We start from the raw sequence: 18,583 nt of genomic DNA, 5'->3' as shown, positions 1-18,583 counted from the left end.
TAGCATCTGGGGCTGATGTTTGGACTGCCTACATCTTGCCTGTTGAATATTTGTGCCTTATTTGCCTTATTTTGAAAATTGCCTTATTATGAAAACTTTGCCAAGGATTAGGGTCTTTTAGTGATCAGTGATCAATTAAATGATTAATTTGCCTGAGCGATCCTCTTGGTTAACAAATATTTGTGGAGTAAGAAGCTGTGCAACAGGGGTCATGGAATCAAAGTCCCTTTCTTACCAGGGAGCAATATGTGCCCCAGGAAGATTGGTCAGTTCCTGGTCTAGGATAGGAAATTCTCATCATTCCCATCCGGTTCTCTTATCTTTTGGCCTCTGTCTTTATAATGGAAAAGTCCTAATCCCAACTGTCCTCATGATGGATTGAATACGGAGTTTTTATTTGTCCTGTTTTCATGACAGGGTCATAAGCTTTTAAATTCTCATTCTTTCTGCAGTTTGTCAGACTTTAATATCTGGCATTTGCTTTAATTCAATCTTATGCTGACTGACAGTATACCAGAATGAGGGAGCAGGGACAGAACTGCGCCCTTAAAATGTGTTAACCCTAACATTGTATCCTATGTCCAGTTTTGTGCTCCCATGGGTGTTTGGCTGAAAACTGTGGTTTTTGAAAAATCTTGGTTTTACCGGTGTTTTAGCTGATGTGTTTGCACTCTGTTTAATGTATTGACAGGGTGGATAATCTAGCTGTGGCACAGGAATATCTCAAAAAAAGAAAAAAAACTTTTATTACAATTTCCCCCCCCCCCCTTTTTTTTGTTTTTTTTTTCAATCCAAAGGGAAGCCATAAGACGAGGGCTCGACATTCTTCAGTATGAAGTGCCTGGAGGAGACACGTTCATGCATGAAGGATTTAAAAGGGTACACGTCACAGTACCTCCTTTCTTTGATTTATATATATAAACTTTGCTTTGCTTGCTGCCAGTGTAGTCAAGAGCTAACAATGTTCTACACTTTGTTGCAGGCAAATGAGCAGATTTACCACGAAACCTATGGAGGTATGTGTTGTATATCACTCATGTTATAGATCTGCATCAAAAAGGCAGGGATGATAGTTCTTTATGTGACCTGCAGTAAACCCACCAAAAGAAGACTTGGAGAAGGAATTGAGGTTACACAATCACTACATTCCGTTTTGACTACAGCCCTACTTTTAAATGCGTGATTCATGGTTTATTAAGACCAGAGGAGACCAGTATGATCAGAGATATGACCCAGTGCAGAATACAAACCAAAGCATTACAGCCAGAACTGCCAGTCCTGCACCCAGGGGACAGACACACCCAGATTTTCCCGTGCCCTTCTGTCCTGACGCACTCAGCTCTGTCTGCCTTGTGTGCCCCAGTCCTTGTTCTCGTTCGCATAGGTATGAATGCAAGCAGCTGAGATTTTTGCATCAGTGTGAATGATTTGGGATCAGATTCCGAGTTCCTAAAATGTAAATTTTCACTAAATTTCGAGGGGGAAATGTATTCATGGTTTTTGTCTGTGCCAAAAGAAGGCCTAATTAGTTAAACTGAACACTTCTTGCCTGGTTTGTACCCTGGTGTGAGGTTGTTCTCGTTTGTGGGCTGATGGTCTCTTTGGAAGATGGGGAAATGGGTCAGTGCCTTTTTAATGAAATAGGCTGTGAGAGTAGAGTCTTCAGCAGCAACTCTGCATGGCTTCTCAGGCACTTCTGCCAGTGAAATCAAGAGTCCTGAGGAGTCCAACTGAAAACTATTTTACCTCTTCATAACATGTAACTAAGAACTAATCAACTATTCCGTAAGTTGATTAGGAATGAAAAAGTAGTAGATGAAATCTGGATTTAGAAGCTAAAATATTGGGGAAGAAATAAGTGGTCAAAAGAAAACAAAATAAGATTCCAGTTTTTCAGCCTTTTTCAAGCATGCTGGGCAGAAAAAAGAAATGAGGAATACAGGAATCCAAGATATTCCCCCCCCCCCCCCCCCCCCCCCAAGTTGCAGGTCATTTTTTAAGATTTATGTCTGTGTCTGACATGACATGGGAAGGACCGCATGGCATAAGAAACCTGTCAGAACTAATCAGTCTTTGATTTCAGACAGTATGGGGAAGGACACTTGAAATTGTAACAGATTATTTTGAAAAAATAACAAATACTTCCCTGAAAGTAACATGCATGTGTATTAGTTACTTTGCTTAAGAACTATTGAAACAGAATGGTTTATTGAACCATAGGATGCATATTAATTTGGTTTAATTTTGTTAACGTTGTATTTTTCTAGGTAGTATTGTATTCTATACGGGATTACATATATAGCTATCCTAAGTCTATGCAACCTTTTCACTTAAGCTTAGGTGGGATATGAAATGTCTTATCACAAGGCATGAATTTTCTGCAATGGACCCAATTTTAAGGTTTTCACGTGCTTAGTATTCCTGTGAACTTCACTGACAGCTCTTGTTGCTCAAGAAGTGTAGGACTGAAACCCGCTATAGAAGCACATTTCATGCCATGTTCTGTGGCGTTGTTCCTTGAAAGTCTGCTGGAGGGGAAGGTAGGATGGCAGGAAAGCTCCTTTTGCAGAGGTATCTCCTACCACAATCTCTGGGCAAGGTTTGTATAGAGACATGTTTGTCAAGAGAAGAGAGACAACCTCTCCTTCTCCACAGATGCATTTTACCACTTCTCCACATGAAGAGTCTAGATGTAATCTTGGTAAGTGCTATATTTTACTCAGAACAGAGAAATTTGCACGGGGACCTTGTTAGAGCAGTGTTTCCCCCTTTAGCGATGCTTGTGATATGAAGGTGCACAGGTTTTGGCTTACTGAATGCTGTTATGCATCTGACCTTCAGCTGGTATATTTCCAGTAAAGTCCATACAAATCAGGCTGAGAGTCTGGCCTTATGCCTTTGCGTTTATTTGTCAGCAAAAAGGAATGCCTCACTTCAAACTTTTTTTCATTGCTGAATCTTGTCATACGTATGCAATCTGTTAACTATTCTCCATGTAGGAGTTCGGACCGCTAGCGTGATTATTGCTCTGACGGATGGAGAATTGCAAGATGTTCAGTTTTATTATGCAGAACAAGAAGTAAGTCACCTTCACGTTTACCCAGACTAGATTATGTCAAACCTGTAGGCATTTACTGCTGGCTCCACTGATTATATGGCTTTGCACTTAATGGCAATTTCTTTTTTTTTAGGCCAACAGAGCCAGAAGCTTTGGAGCTATTGTTTATTGTGTTGGAGTGAAAGATTTCAATGAAACTCAGGTAACTTTGCTTGCTTCCTTCTTGGTTTGTTTTTCTGTTATAGTAGTGCACAAGTAACAGCATCCGATGAAGGCATTTATTTAATTACTTGAGGCATGAATCATTTTGTGTCAGTATGATGTCTTTTAGCAAGTATGAAAGGGCCCAGTTTTGTTCACTGTAATTTTGTTTTCCTCATGATTTATGATTGTCTTTCTTTGCAGCTGTCAACAATTGCTGACAGCATCGATCATGTTTTTCCAGTTACGGGAGGCTTTTATGCCCTGAGAGGAACAATTGATTCAGTAAGTTGGGTATTCTGAAACCCAGAAAAGGGCACCCTTTCCTGTATTAATAAAGCACACTAAAAATGTTTGCCAAAAATACCATTATCTAAATCTTTTAGATTCTCAAGAAATCTTGCATTGAGATCCTAGCGGCTGAACCATCGAGTGTTTGTGCAGGAGGTAAGTTTCCACAGAGCCATGTGATAAGGCAAATGAATGACAATGAGGAAATGTCAGTAACTACCTAATGTGGTATTGGAGCTGAAGCCCATGGATGTGTTAGAGCATCCCCTCAGGCCGTGGCTAAAGCCCAGTGTGTTCCTTCTCACTCAAGGAAAAAAAATTGTGCCGATAAACATGTAGCTGCTGCTGCTGAATGCCAGCTTGGAGAGTTGACTGAGGTAGCACTCAGGGAATTGAGGATACTGCTTTTTAAAATATCTGAGAGAAGGAGGAGACAGAAGTGATGTAAAGCCAGACTGCCAGAGGTGCTTCAGGGTCTAGAAGTGATGTCTCACAAATTTCTGGGAAGACTGCATTCCTGGGATCTGCTAGGACTTGTGAGCAGTTAGAACAAGATTTTGCAAAACATTCACAGAAATTTCACATTTATTGAACCAGATATAACTAACTGCATAGGCCAAGGTACCTGACATGTTTTCCAAAGTACTAATGTTTTACTTATTTGCAATGAAAGAACCGTTAGTGTAGATGGTAAACGTGAAGAATCCCCAGAGGAGCTGTTGATAATTTCATGCCTTTCATGTCTAGCATATTTAACTTGGATTTGTTCTGGTTTACGTTAGCAGTTCACTTGCTGTGTTTTTGTCTACTTAAGAGGCTATTGCAGCAGAGTAAGAGTGACACCGTAAGTTTGCTTGAAGGTACAGTTTACAGCATGGTTATTTAGATCTGATGTTTACTGTCTTGTGTTCATTTCCTTATACATTGTAAAAATGAGCACATAAAAATAAAATAGCAATGATGCATGAAAGCTGACCTTGAAAAGAGATAAAAATAGGAAACTCGGGAAAAATCTAATAAATATCACAGAGAAGAGAAATTGTTCACTCTTCATTTCCACACGTCAATCACAATATGATCTTGCCCTGAGTATTTCTATTTAAAATGAAATATCCTTGTATCTTTTGAACTATTCCTAAATATATAATTGTTGACTAGATGTTTGTGATAAAATCTGTGGAAAAATTAAAAAAAGGAATTATTTTGCTTTTAAAAAGCTCCTTGGAGTTCATAAAAAACAATTTTAAGGCTTTAATATTTCAAAGCTTTTTTATTTCATAGTGATAAATTCTGGGTTTTTTTGCTTGCTTATTGTATACCAGGCAATTTTTTTGTGCAACAGCTTATTGCGAGCGTTCCTGTTCACCAAAAATTGCATTTAGCTGCATGAAAATGTAAGTGTTCCAATAGGATGGATATCAGTAGTATTCTTGTGATTGTTTGGAACAATGTTAAGAATAATGGAAAGTTGAATTTTAAACCATTTTTTCAGATGAAAATTTGAAAATATTTTTCTAAAGTATTTGAGAAAATAAATTTTCAAGAAACGCTTTGATTTTCAGAAATGTTTATATTTCAGCAAAAAGTAAAATTTCTCTTTTTCAAAAGGAATCAGTTTGATTCCCGATTAATGAGTTCAAACCACTTCATTTTTTGCCAAGCTTTCTAGGTAACTAGTTTATCACAAATGTGATTAAAAATACACAGGTACACTTAAAAGTAGTTTGCCCTCCTTTAAAAAAAGAAATTGTTACATTACTTTCATCTGTAGAAGTTTTTCAATGTCTTTGTGGCTTACAGATCAGACAGAACCTGTTTCTGTGTATTGCTGCTGATTCAGCAAAATACCAGCACTTGTTTCACTTAAATTCTGAGGTTTGTTCTGTCCCTGTTGACAAAGACGTCCAGCAAAGGCAGGCACACTGTGGTGCTGAATCACCAGGGCATGAAGACTTGGATCTCGCCTGCTTGAAGTTTTGCTTGTAGCAGCAGGAAGCTTGAAAGTAGGAGGAAGCCAAAACTGCAGCTCCGAATGGTGCATACTGTTGCTGTGGGTTAAATGGTCTCCAGCACCAATAATCATGCCTTTAATAACTTTTGAGTCTAGTCCTGCAAAGCTTACCTGAAATGAACCCCTGCAAGAGGTTTTGCAGTGTGAGGCTGCAAATATTTGCACTTGTGCTTGGCTTTATTATCCTTTTATTATCCCACTTACTTCAACATAGCCAGAGGTTCACCTTTATAGCTGTGTGTACCACTGTCTCCTGGAAGGAATCTCCTGGGATTGAACAACATTTTTCATGGTAGTGTGAATCCAGATCCTGAATCCAGTTCACTGGACAGTCAGATGTAGTTCTACTCTATATGTAATGTGATTTATTTTTTTTAGTGTCCTTTATTTGGACTTTAACATAAAAAAACCCCGACGAAGCCTATGAAGTCATCTCAGAATTTTTATGCATTTTAAATGTGGGTAATTACTAATATAGTTTACTGATAATGTGTAGGTAAGATATATAGCCATTTGAATCCTATATAAAAATATAAATACACCTGCATTTAGAATGGGCTGAAAATTAGACCATAAGATTTTCTAGAAACGCAATATTCCTTCCTCTTTTTTGCAAACTTAGGAATTATGTTTCGGGGGTTTTAAATGCATAATTTAAATTTTAATTTCAAAATTTTGATCATAAAGTAGTAGACCTGTCAATGTATTATCACATTCTCCAGCAAAGAAGCTTGCTTGTTTACAGCCTTGAAATGTGGCTCTGTCCATGGTTTTTGTATGAAACTTATCTGAGTGAGGAGGTGATTATTGGTTTGGCTTTTATTCAGCGTTATTACTAATTTTTAGAATCTAATATGAGATCCTGAGGGCTTTGTGTTGCTCAGTGGAAGCCAGTTGTGGCTTAGAGCAGATTGACCCACTCCTTGTAACTGTTCTTGCAACTCGTAATTGTCACTGTGTTGGTGATTACTGGTGATCTCAGCTTCATTTTTGACTTGCCAGAGGTTTGGTAAAATGCTGATGAAACGATTTCCATGTGGTGACAATTGCAGTTGGGACTCTGGCTCTCTGTGACGAAGCTATCTGGCAAGTCCATTTACAAACTGATCTCGTCACTTCGTGACAGCTATCTGATGCTTAATGCTTTTTGACCCTGCAAATTCATTGTCCCCAATGTGGAGCAATGTAGTTGGGTCCTTCCTGTTCCCTCTGATTTAAAGCGACCAAGACATGCAGCCTGTAAACAGGCTATCGGTGCAGAATCAGAGGTGCTTCATATCCTGTTTGACAGCATCATTGCTTTGATTATGCTTACGGTACGCAGATGTGATTGAAAGGTTTTGTTGGATGTGGCATCCTACTGGCCACATCAACTACCAGGTGTGGATGCAAGCCGTCAGCTTCTCATCAGAGTCACAGAAACGAAGCCGACAGCGCAGCCAGCGCACACCAGCTTCAACCTACCATCTCGCTGCCAGCGCCGCCCGGTTATTTCAGTGCTGACCTTTTTCCCTTCGCTGTCTTGTCAAAAGCTACAATCTACGATCTGACAGTAACTAAGGAAGAAAAGGACGCAGCCAGAGCCAAGGCGCAAAATTAAATGGAATTAGCCATTTCAACAGACCATCATCCAGAATACGTTAATGCTCCGGAGCATCCGAAGGGGCAGGCTTCTTAACAGCAGCAACCAAGTCCACTACCAGCTGTTTACATTTCCATACAAGTCTGGTATTGAAACTATATTGTCAGCTTGTGTTGGTGGACAGGTTACTACCCAGTCAGTTGTTCACGACTGACTGGAGAGTGGCAGTGACGGTGAAAAGAAGGGCAGGAGAGGTAAAGTGTCTTGACAAGACTAAACTTCTAGATGTAGCTTTTACCTTCGACGTTTTGTGTTGAAAATCTCTTACTTGCTGTATGTTTTTAAAGCCACTGAAATAGCTATCAGCTAAGCCTTTGTGGTTGCTGCCTTTTAAGACCATTAGTTCAGGATTGGGGGAAAAACAAAACCTAAGTGCAATTTTATTTCAGCAAGCTGCCTTTATAATATAAAATTGAGGGGAGGGGGGCAGGGAAGAAATTATCATCTTAGCTGGGTGTTCAAGCCACTGTGTAGTGGGCTGCCTACAAGCAAGTGTGGGGTAATGTGTGGTCCCAGGCAGGTAGTTCTGGCATGTGGGCAGAGACACAGTTGCCCTTGAGGCTGGCCATGACTCTCAGCTCTGGCAAAAAAAGGGATGCTCATCAAGATAACTCTCCCCATATCAGCTGGGCTAGATGTGGAATGGCTCAAGGCATGAATCAGACCTAGAGTAACTCCAGATTCTTACTGGAGTAAGCAGCAGCTAAACCTGCCCTACAGTCCATTTTTATTTAATTTAAGTACTGCCGTCCACTCCCAGTGGGAACCAGGAGTTATAACCCTTCTCTTAAAAAAAGAGGCCAAATTCTGATGCAGGCTTTGTGTGTTTGGTTCTTGATGTGCTCAGTGAGGTCTCAAATTTGATCATCTTTCTTCAGCAAAGTGCCAAAGCATGTTTCACTTTAAAATGCGCTCCAGTAGATATTTTCCTTTTTCCTTCCTAAAATATCTACTCCAATTCCCATGTTCCTTACAGCCTGTGTCAGTTCAAGAGCACTGCTCTAAGGGAAGGTTACCATGAGGAAAACCAGAGTGTGGGTTTCCAGTGTTTGACCGTAACTGGTGCATGCCCTTGTCCAATTCACCTGGAGTTGCAATAGACTTCAGTGTAGGGAGAATGTGTTTTTGGCAAGAACAAGCTGTTTGTATGGAAAAGTTAAAGCACTCCACATCCTCATGCCAACTTGCCTTGCAGTAACTTGGTAGTGAAGAGCAGGCAGACTAAGCTGAATATGTATTTCAGCCACCTTTGGGCCTCACATAGTGTAATCCAATAACAAGTCCTTCCTCCAAAGCATACAAATAACATGGCAGTGCATCATATGAAATGTTACCAAAAGCCAGATCTCACATCACTAAAAACTAGGTACAGCTCCCCTCAATCCTATCAACGTTGTTTTCCTCTCATTTTGAATATGTTGGTCAAAATATAATTGCTAATGCATGTGGAGTTGTTCAGTTTTACTTGCTGCTAGTGGAGAACTTCTGTGCAGTTTATTCTTATTTTTCTATGTGTACCTTGAAGATTAATTAGCCCTGTGTTGTGCTGGTATTCCCCTGGTACTGGGCTGGTCTCAAACTCAAATGCTGTTCAGTGGCTGGTGTAAGTGAGCTCTGTGGAGCATTTAGCTAAAGCAGGAGATTTATGGGTGAAGGTGCAACTTCTGTGCTTTCACTTCTGCGTGCCACGGATCTCTGCTGTCAGCTGGCTTCTTGCATGTAGCATCAAAGGGAGTTTCAAAAAAAAAACATTTGGCACAGGACAAATTTGTAATGTCTCTCCACCTGCCCGTGCTAAGGATGTTATCTCTGTGGACAGTGTAGCAGCTACAATGCATTTTGTGACCTAGAGGGAGGTTTCCCTTGCCACTTGCCCTCCTGTGCATCTTGTGCCTGCCTTGGCAATTCGGACTGGCCCCAAGAGGAAGGAGACACTGGCTCTATGTCAGGCTCCACCTGTGTAAAGTAGAAGGGAGGGAAGAGCAGCAAACTGTTGTGTTGTGCTGTTACCAGAGCTCTGAGAAGTGTTACCGTATAGGTTACTAAGAAGTAAGTAGCTAAACTAAAAAGCTTGCTGTGGAGAAGCTGAGAAACAAAACCAGGCTTCTTTAATACTTTCTTCCTCAAATTACCTTTCCCGTTTCTAACTGCCCTGGGTACACTGACTCTAGGGGGTTTCATGATAGACATGAACTCACCTGATGCTACCATAACTTGTCTCTGTCCCTTCCCTTCTGCACATTTCTACTCCCAGCAGATGCTCAACCAGGCAGATCACCTTACTGATCTCTCTGGCAACAAACAGAGGGTTATTTTTCAGGTGTGTGAGCAAGCTCAGTGCACTGCAACATGATCAGTGGTGCCAACAGTGGAGGGCATGTACAGTTGGGATCTCACTTCTGACAGCAGCCTTCCTAGGTTGGCTTTACTCAGATGTGAAACTGCTCTATCAGTGAAAAGACCATTGAAAGGTTGGCTGAAAAAACTGACAATGCTTTTCCTGCTTGAATGAACAAATCACAGTTGCTTATCACAGTAATGACAAAAATCACAGGTGTCCCCCCTGCCCCCATCAGGACTGAAGCAAGAGAAGTTGAGAGCAGCCAAAGGGCAGTTTTAGGAGCACTTGCTGTGGCCAGCAGACAGTGTGTCTGATGTGGCAGGTCTCTTGTGCCACTGGTGGTTTCTGCTGCTGGGGCAGGGGTGTGGGGGAAGAGCACAAAGAAAATCACAGCACCTGGGTCTTTAATTATTCCCATGCACAGCATATGCGAAGGGGGCTGTTCACAGGCTCAGTTCTTGTAGGGACTGAAAGATTGTATTTTTCCAGGACTTGTAACAGATGCAAAGCTTCCTCTCTGATTCGCAGAGGGGTTATGAGGGGAGTCCTGTTTGTCTGCATCTGTCTGAACAGAGCTGCTGCTGCTGAAAGCCAAGTGCCATCTGCTGTGGAGATAGGAGGAAGGACTGGTGCTTATGGTTAGCAAAGGTATCTGGCTGAAGAGCCATGGAGGCACCATGAGATGACATCAGCCATGTCAGGCTCACAGTATTACTGTGGTACCTTTTAATTAAGGCATTGGTGGTCAATGGGATGCCTGCGGGCACAACCTTGAGACGAGTGTTGCTCTGTGAAGCACCAGTGCCATTACAGCACCTTGACCATTGCTGCTGAATATCGAAAGTGTCAGTGTGAATGTTTTGTTTCAGGCATAGGGCAGAGAAAAGCCATTGTCATGTTGTAATTCAGATAGCTCTGGAAGGAAATGCAGTATTTGAGCTATTTTTCATTACACTTCTGTATTTTTACTTACAGAATCATTTCAAGTTGTGGTAAGAGGCAACGGCTTTTATCATGCCAGAAACATCGACCAGGTACTCTGCAGCTTCAAGCTCAACGACAGCCTTACTATCAGTAAGTTTGCAGGCTGATGGATTCCAGTGCCCCCTGTGGCTCTGTCACCTCGTGAGTGACAGAGGTGACACAGCCCACCTCTCGTCCATGTTGGGGGAGTCCTTGCAGTGGATGTAGGGGGAGCTGGGTAGGGATCTGCACCTAACAGAAGCTTGAAATGCATCTTTACTCAGTTCTGCGACCTGTGGACATTGTGTCGCCAGGGCTTATGTGGGGTGTGCTGCTGCACAATGAATTTCAGTGTCATTGTAACGGTGCACGTGGGTGATGCATATGGCTAGTGAGGACTGGGTATCAGGTTTTAAGAGGGAGAAATAAAATTGCTCCCTATTCCCTTGTTCATCACCAGTAAAAACAAATAATGCTATCTTGATCCCTTGGTTGTGTCTTCAGGCTCTTTATTCACCAATTCAGGAGACAGGCCTGCTTGATTCATCTCTGATGCCAGTTGCTGGTCTCGTCGCAGTGAGCATGTAATGCAGAAACTCCCTATCATCGCTGTGCTAAAACAAGGTCTTTTGTTTGCTGTCTCAGCAGCCAGGCAAAGGACTGAATGGCCAAAAAAGATTGAGTGTCCAGTTTCTCAGCAGTCCTCTCTTTTTCCTGAGAAACCATGTATGTCTGGCAGGGTGAAGCATGGCATGGGGAGGGGAACTTTGCTCCTTTTCTGTATATGCTGCCCTTGTTGGCTGAGCACAGTAGAGGCTTTCATATCCTGTCGTGGTCGGACTGGTGCCTTCCCTAGCAGTGAATTCACTTACAAGAGGGAGCACATGAATTGCTCCTTCATTTCCCATCCTAGTTGCCTACGTGGAGGCTGCATTAAATAAACTCTGGTGGTCTCACTCTCATTCCACTTACAGATGCTGTTTGCCAGGGGTTTATTTCTTGTCATTTACCAGGTAGACAGACTTTTGGGTTTTTCTCCTTCCTTGTCCCTAATGCACTGGCACCTTGACTGGACTTCACACAATGAGTGTGTCCTGGGCCTGGAAGTACACAGGAGGAAAACTACCCTAATTCCACATCTCCTCCATGCTCTGTTCTCCTTGGGTTAGGTCTGCAACAGATGTTGTGTTGAGACACTGGTCTATGCGGGCTGGCTTTTTTCCCCTCAGACTGGCTTTAAAACATATCACTATAATTTCCATGGTCTCATCTCTGCCAAAACAGGAAAATGAGCTTTGTGTTCAGGTGTGCTTGGGGTGGGTGAAGCATGAAAGAACGACTCTCATATCTGTTGTTTCTCAAGTTAATTTTTCCTAGGTAGAAAGAGTAATCAAGCCTCTGAGATTTAAATAATCTGGCAGATTTTACCAGCCCCTAATTCACTTGGGTTGGACTTTTGTGAACCAGTCTTTCTCTGCACGAACACCTTAGCTGCTTGGGGCCATTCGGAGCTAAGGTGCGGTGACTTGTCTGCTCTTGTGCCTCAGCTTATGCACTTTTAATGGAGTGGCATTGCAGGATTACTGCTGGACCTCCTCTCTATGTTCATGGGACTTGACTTTCTGGAAGTGGCTTTTGAAAGCAACAGGATTAGCACTGCTAAGTCTTGGAGCAGCAGAGTGCCGGGAGGCAGGAAAACACCCATGGCCTTGCTTTTGATTCTGCCTGCACCAGACCCCTATAAACATGGGCTGTTTCTGGATGGTGCTGCCACAGAGGGGATGTTGGGGACAGGAAAAGCGGCAGCTACTGCAGGACAGGTCCTCACAGTAACATCAGTCATGGCTTCTCTCTGCCTGTCTCCTGTATATGACCAACCATGTTTCGTTTTGGTTTTTTTCCTTCTGGTGTCTGTCTGCTTCAGCTTCCCGCCCCATCTCTGTTCTTTCTTTTCCCTGGGCTCAAACAGTGCAGCCTCGGCTTCTCCTGTTGGAAGTGGGTAGGCGAAACTGAACCCTATACTTTTGACCCCTTAAGTAACTTGTGGGATCAAAGTATTCAATATGAGTAGAGTTTGCATGCACTTGTCAGATACACAAGATGAATGTTGCTTAAAGCAGGCTTCAAAATGGCTCATCACTGTTGTAAGGAGTAGAGATATACTTCCATTTCTTAGCTGTGGTGTCTCTAGCCTGATAACATTATATTGTCATCAACAAGAATCGTCATCCTAGTACTTGGCTTTGTAATCAGTACCATTGGGGAATATTGGTACTGGCCTATATACTAAATTTGTCTGTGGCTGTCATTGGTGTCAACACTTTTCCAGGGGGTGGCCTGCTTCGGACAGTTTCTTTTTTTCATCCCTGACAGTTATATTCATTTCTTTTCAGATGAAAAGCCGACCCTTGTTCACGATACTTACTTACTTTGTCCTGCCCCAGTGATAGAAGATGCTGGACAGTAAGTATTGGTTTGCAGCATGTGTCAAGAGAGAGGGGACTTCTGGATGAGGATGTCATTACTGAGCCAAGGGCTCAGAATTTTGCCCAAAGGACCAAGCTAATAAATTTGTGTGTGTGTGTGTGGCAGGATTACCTCCATCCCCTTTGTGCCAAATCCTGCCAGCATAGCTCTATTCAATGTTGAGTCTTTAGTACAGCTTAACCAAAGGCCTTGTTGGACCATGGTCCTATATCACAGAATCACAGAATGGTGATTTCTCCTCTGTTCCTATATCCCAATTTTTCAAACCAAAGGGTAATTGAATTCAAGGCAAATTTTTCATTCTGATCAAAAAGAGATGCTTGATTTGAATTCCTTTACTGCTGTTGTAGGTGTTGCTTCCTGTGTCTTGCCCTGCTCTGGCTAGTGTTGGTATTTTTCAGCTGTTGTAATCCTGCAGAGTCCTGGGAGACAAGGCACAAGGCCCTACCTTTCCCCTGGGTGATCTTGTGGGTGCTTAAATACTGTACTGGGGCTGAGGGTGAATGCCTCCCTCCCCTTTCCTATTTGTGGGTGAGAGAAAGTTGTTGGGTGTTTTGTTTGTTTGTTTTTGTGTGGGGTTTTTTCCCCTCAGATCCTTTCTTTGATATTGGAGAACAGCTAGAGCCAGGTTCTTTAATTTCACTGTCATTTCAGTGTTTTTACCCCTTGACCTCAGTGCAGGTATTCTGGATTTACTTGCATATAAAAGAAAACACATTCTGGCTCTTTAAGCTGCGGAAGGGGTTAAAAAAAAAAGAAGCCTAAAAGTAAGTTTCTTGTGCTATCTAGGGTAGTATTGCAAATGTCTGAGACTTTATGTTATGACTCACTATCCTAGTAGTGCCTTTTGCCCCAGGTGGGATTAAGGTTTTTTAATAAAAAGCATATGCCCCAACTCAATTAAGCCAACGTAAAAAGGATGGCTCCTGGGCAAGCAGAGAGGCAAATGCAGGTAAGCACCTGAAGCCATGAAAATGCCTTGACTCAGCAGGACATTTTATCCATGCATGTTTATGAGCCAATGGCTAAAACACAGCCAGAATAAAGGAAACAATGGGTATAAAGATGACACTAAAAATAAGTGTATCTGTTTTGTGCTTTAGGGTGGTTTTCCTACAAGTCAGCATGAACAACGGGCTAACATTCATCTCCAGCTCTGTCAGCATCACCAGCACGCACTGTGTAAGTAATTGCAATGGGGCTTGACAGAGAAACCATGAGATCTTGGAAAGAGACGGTGGCTCTTCAGGCAAAGCGTCCTTGAGTGAGCATGAGCCCTCTACAGCTTCTGCCTCATGGTTATTGACTGGATCCCAGCAGTTCTTTGAAAAATAATCAGGGCTGGTTACGATTAAATTGTTACTGATAACACATAGATCATGATAGATTTACTGAATAAAAAACTACAGCAAAAGGCACCCTGCCTATTCCTGTCCCAGGAAGGAGAGATCCTCAAAGCTAGGATCCTCAAAGCTGGGATCTGACTAGAAGGGAATCTGGGAAAATGAGGGAAGGAGCATCAGGAAGCAACATCCTGTTGAGCTTTGGGATCCTTTATGGGATCTGGCATGAAAGGTGCAACTGCCAGGACTTGGATCTGGAAGAGCCACAGCATGGAAGGTCCTCTAAATTTACATGGTTATTTTTTGGTTGGAGCTTACAGTGTTTGTTCTTAGACCATCACAATTTGCCTTTACTAGTTCAGGATTCACTAAGGTGTTTTTACAGTTTTAGTGACAGGAGCTGGTTGCTTTTCTCTTGGCATCATGGGGGGTGACCAGAAAGAGTTAGCAGCCTCAGATCCTGGGCTGAGCACCTGATAAAAGGCTGCTGCTCAGCCCAGCTGAGGGGGAATGTGCTTCTGCGGGACAGCAATGGCTGTGATATGAGCATCTCCTGGTCAAAAAGACCACCTATCCCCAGGTGGACTGTTAGGGACCAGTAGCTAGAAGTAATTATCAAAATCTGATTTTTAGAGTCAAACAATCAAAATGAAGCTGACTACTAGAAAGTGGTCTTCTTCCTTGCCTTGGAGTAAAAATAGGCAATGCCCATAGCTGTTGCAAGCAAGTATGGTAGCTAAGGATTTGGCCTTGTGCTTCTGGACTAAACAAAGTTTGCTGAAGTACCTGATAGCAAACACTTTGTATCAAAGTTGAGCTTTATTGATACTAGTGTCAAAAGGACTTTTATAGCCTATGCAAAATGCTGTCATATTGCTTTGTAATCATTGTTGGCCTTTTTGACAGCTGCAGAACAGAAGGGCGGGAATGAAAATAGAGGCAGTGACTGGAACTTGCAAATCTGATTTTGTGATGTTTTCAGCAGTGAAGGTGGGAAATCTCACATCAGATTGCTGGAACGGTCTGGGGTGCAGGGACTCAGAATTTAGCAGAGATGTGTTTGCTGCTTCACCTGATTACTCTTATTTTTCCAAAACTTTCCTCCAACTTTTCTACACTGAAGACTAATATTTTCACATATTATTCCTCTCTTATACCTTAGGTACAATAAAACCTTTTGAATCTGCAGTGAAACACAAGTGTTAACTGGTGCATTTAGTTACCCATATGTAGTTTATTTCTGATGAAGACTGAAGTCTTAGCCTTAGCTGGGCTTCCTGCAGGCCAGAATGTGCACAGAGGAAGCTTTCCTCTCAGTAGCCTTAGGATAAAGAAAGGAATCCAATCGCTGTTCCTGTCAATCTGACAATTTTTGACCAGCCTCTTGTAGATTGAATGTGAAAGAGGCAGGGAGCCTGATTCTCAGCTGGTACGAAAAAAGACTGTCTCACTCCCGTTACATCCCATAAGCCGGGAGGTTGGCAGTTGATTTTCCAACTTTGTCTAAATTTCATGCATTTCATTCTTCTCGTTTTAGAGACTCCCACCGTTTCCTTTCCTCTCCTGTTTCCTTTTCTGTGGGTGGCAGTCAGCTGGCCTGCTCAGCTCTCCTCTCCAGCTGGCCCTTCTGTCCTTTCTGTACAGTAAGTATCTTCTCTTTCCTTTACTCCTAAAGCCTCTGTGTGATCCCTGCGCTTATTTCTGTTCAGCTGCATGAAGTCTGCTATTTCCTTTTCAAAGTCCAGCTTCACTACGATGCTTTGTATATTTAATCATTAAAAGAGGACTCTTTAGCTTCTTGCTGCCAGCAGCTCCCGAGCTGCTGCTGGCAAATGTCTTGGCGATTTATATGAGCACTTGGCATGGGAAAAGCAACGCCTGGGAACAAAGGCTACAAAACAAGGAGGTAATGTGTGTTTGGAGTAACAGTAGCAGTGGTATGTGCATCTGTGGCTCATGCACTGCATTGGTGCTGTGCTTGGATTTGTTTTTAAGGAGTGGAGCAATACCTCTTAAAGTTATGCTTGACTTTTATTCATCCTTTTCTCAGCAAACTGACTCCACTGGGAATTCATGTCTTTAAAGTGTCCGCTTTCCAGATGCGTTAGTGCTACGTGGGGCTATAGGAAGGCCAGAGAGGAGGGCTGCAGCACTGAACTGCAGCTGGGTAGTGTGTCTTCTAACAGGACTCCTTTGAGCAGGGGGTCTGGCACATGTCGCAGCACCCCACCTTAGCTTTCAGCTGCTCCCTGACCAAATGAATGAGGTGAGCTAAATAGTGTATCCCAAAACAGGTTGACTTGTTGCATCTATAACAAAAAGCCACAGAACAGTGGAGGCATGGTGATGCTGTGGCAGAGAGATATGGGATACTGGGCTCCCTGCCTAAAAGTATGGAGTAGGAGCTATGGTTGTGTTAGTCTGTCTTGAACATGTCAGTCCTGACAGCTCTGGGATTTAGTCTGAGAAAGAACTAGGTGCCACCCAAGTCAGCCACTCTGGATCAGACCCTAGACTTTGCAAAGCTCTTACCGGCTGGTACTTTCTTCTCCACCCTCAGCCTTTTCATTGTCCAAGGGGAAAACAAACCCACTTGGAACAGTGAAGGGAACTTAGGTTGTAAGAAGGGGCTTTGTAAGAAGGGGCTAAGCATCAGTTTCTGGTGTCATGGGAATTCAGCAAGTAGTTTCAGATTTAATAAGGTGAATCTCACAGACTTTATCCTCCATAAATCTTCTTTGGAATTTGCTTTCTTTAGCTAGCTCCTATTCCCTCAGCCTGATTCGCAGACCTTTCTTCAAGCTCTTTTCACATCTTCCTAGTCCCAGGCTCTCCTCTAGTTTGCCGCCAGGTTCTGCCTGTTCTTTGGTTCCTCCACTGCTGGTGAATTGAACCTCTTCTCAAAATCAGAAAATCTACCACTGAAGAGGTTTCTTTTTGCAGTATAAAGAAATGGCTGGAGCACTGGAGCTAATCTTAACCTCATCCCAGAGCCCAGTGCAGTCCAAGGAAGCAGCATGTCCCAGCATGTCACTGCCCATCTGCAACAAATGTTTAATTTCCAAAAAGCCATGTGTTCTGTATGTTCTGCAAGGGCCAAGCAGCATAAGACCACCTGCTTTCCTGTAGTCATCAGAGCAATACACAGAGTTAATACCTCTTCTGAACACACTGACGTGAAATGCTCCGAGTGCAAAGAATCCATCAAGATTTACCCAGGAAAATCAGAGCTGTGATTCTCTTTGGTTGCCTGGCTACTCCAAAAAGCTAATTTCAAGTGTTAACACTTGAAGTTTTATGGACTCTAGTAATTTTAAAGAAAATTTAACTTTTATTTTGAATGTAGACCCTTAGCTATCCAGCCCCAGAGGCCCACTGTTCTCTGCAGAGAAATAGATGGAATACAAGAATCAGAAATGTTTAAGATCATGGTTACAACATCTCATTAAAAATAGTCAAACCAGCCTGAGGAAGCATACCAAGAACCAGCAGCTTTAAGGACTAGCCTGCATAATCACTCAGGCTGGGGTTGCGTGTGCGGTTTGAGGCAAGAGGCAATACAAGCAGGCTTGGGAGCTGATGAGGCTGAGCAAGTAACTTGTGCTCTGTTCCATGATGTTGACATGTGAACAGTTACCCATAAGCTCTTAGCTCCAATATTCCCATTCTTTGAATATCAGCATTTGCATATTCTGCATCTCTAGTGATGAAATGTTACTCTGCACACCTAAGAGTCTGTGGTCATGCAGTTTGCAATGCTTCTCTGACAGTATTAAGGGACTTGTCAGCACAGATTTGGGAATGGTTTGTATACAAGTTTAACGCCCTTGAATCTAGTGGGCTATAAACATACCATAAATTTATGCATAAATTATATATACCACAAACAGGAAGTGCTTCCCTGAATCATGACTTCAAATACAGATTTGTCACAGATGTGACCCTAATGATAATTGTGATTAACTGCACAATCTACCTGAGACCTCATAGTGAGGGAAACCTGGCTCATTTTGCCCAGTCTTAATGTGTAACTTCAGGGCTCCCACCTTGTTTGTGACATGCGCAGGTAACTCAGAAGTAATCGTCTTGTTTGCAGCTGACTGGGACCATCCTTTTCATTGCTCTCCTGATTCTCTTTCTGCTGCTGGCTCTGGCTCTTCTGTGGTGGTTCTGGCCCCTTTGCTGCACGGTGGTAAGTACAGGTTTTTATTCTTTTGACTTGTTTCATCTCTTCTCTGTGAAAGCA

At 42.6% G+C, this 18,583-nt stretch overlaps 1 protein-coding gene across 1 annotated transcript in view; it reads left to right on the top strand.

The window, feature by feature from the left end:
• ANTXRL (ANTXR like) overlaps positions 1-18,583 on the top strand; it is a 58,807-nt gene that overhangs the window by 14,390 nt on the left and 25,834 nt on the right. Inside the window, exons 4-13 of the mRNA XM_049810812.1 lie at positions 798-879; positions 983-1,016; positions 3,000-3,079; positions 3,192-3,260; positions 3,464-3,544; positions 3,646-3,706; positions 10,520-10,618; positions 12,901-12,970; positions 14,098-14,176; positions 18,434-18,529. Of these exons, the coding sequence (XP_049666769.1) occupies positions 798-879; positions 983-1,016; positions 3,000-3,079; positions 3,192-3,260; positions 3,464-3,544; positions 3,646-3,706; positions 10,520-10,618; positions 12,901-12,970; positions 14,098-14,176; positions 18,434-18,529 (751 nt within the window). The remainder of the gene's footprint in view (positions 1-797; positions 880-982; positions 1,017-2,999; positions 3,080-3,191; positions 3,261-3,463; positions 3,545-3,645; positions 3,707-10,519; positions 10,619-12,900; positions 12,971-14,097; positions 14,177-18,433; positions 18,530-18,583) is intronic.

Source organism: Accipiter gentilis, chromosome 9 (genome assembly GCF_929443795.1).
Source record: "Accipiter gentilis chromosome 9, bAccGen1.1, whole genome shotgun sequence".
NCBI classification, from domain to species: Eukaryota; Metazoa; Chordata; class Aves; order Accipitriformes; family Accipitridae; genus Astur; species Astur gentilis.
Note: the sequence above shows the minus strand (reverse complement) of the source record. Positions and strands in the feature narration are given on the sequence as shown.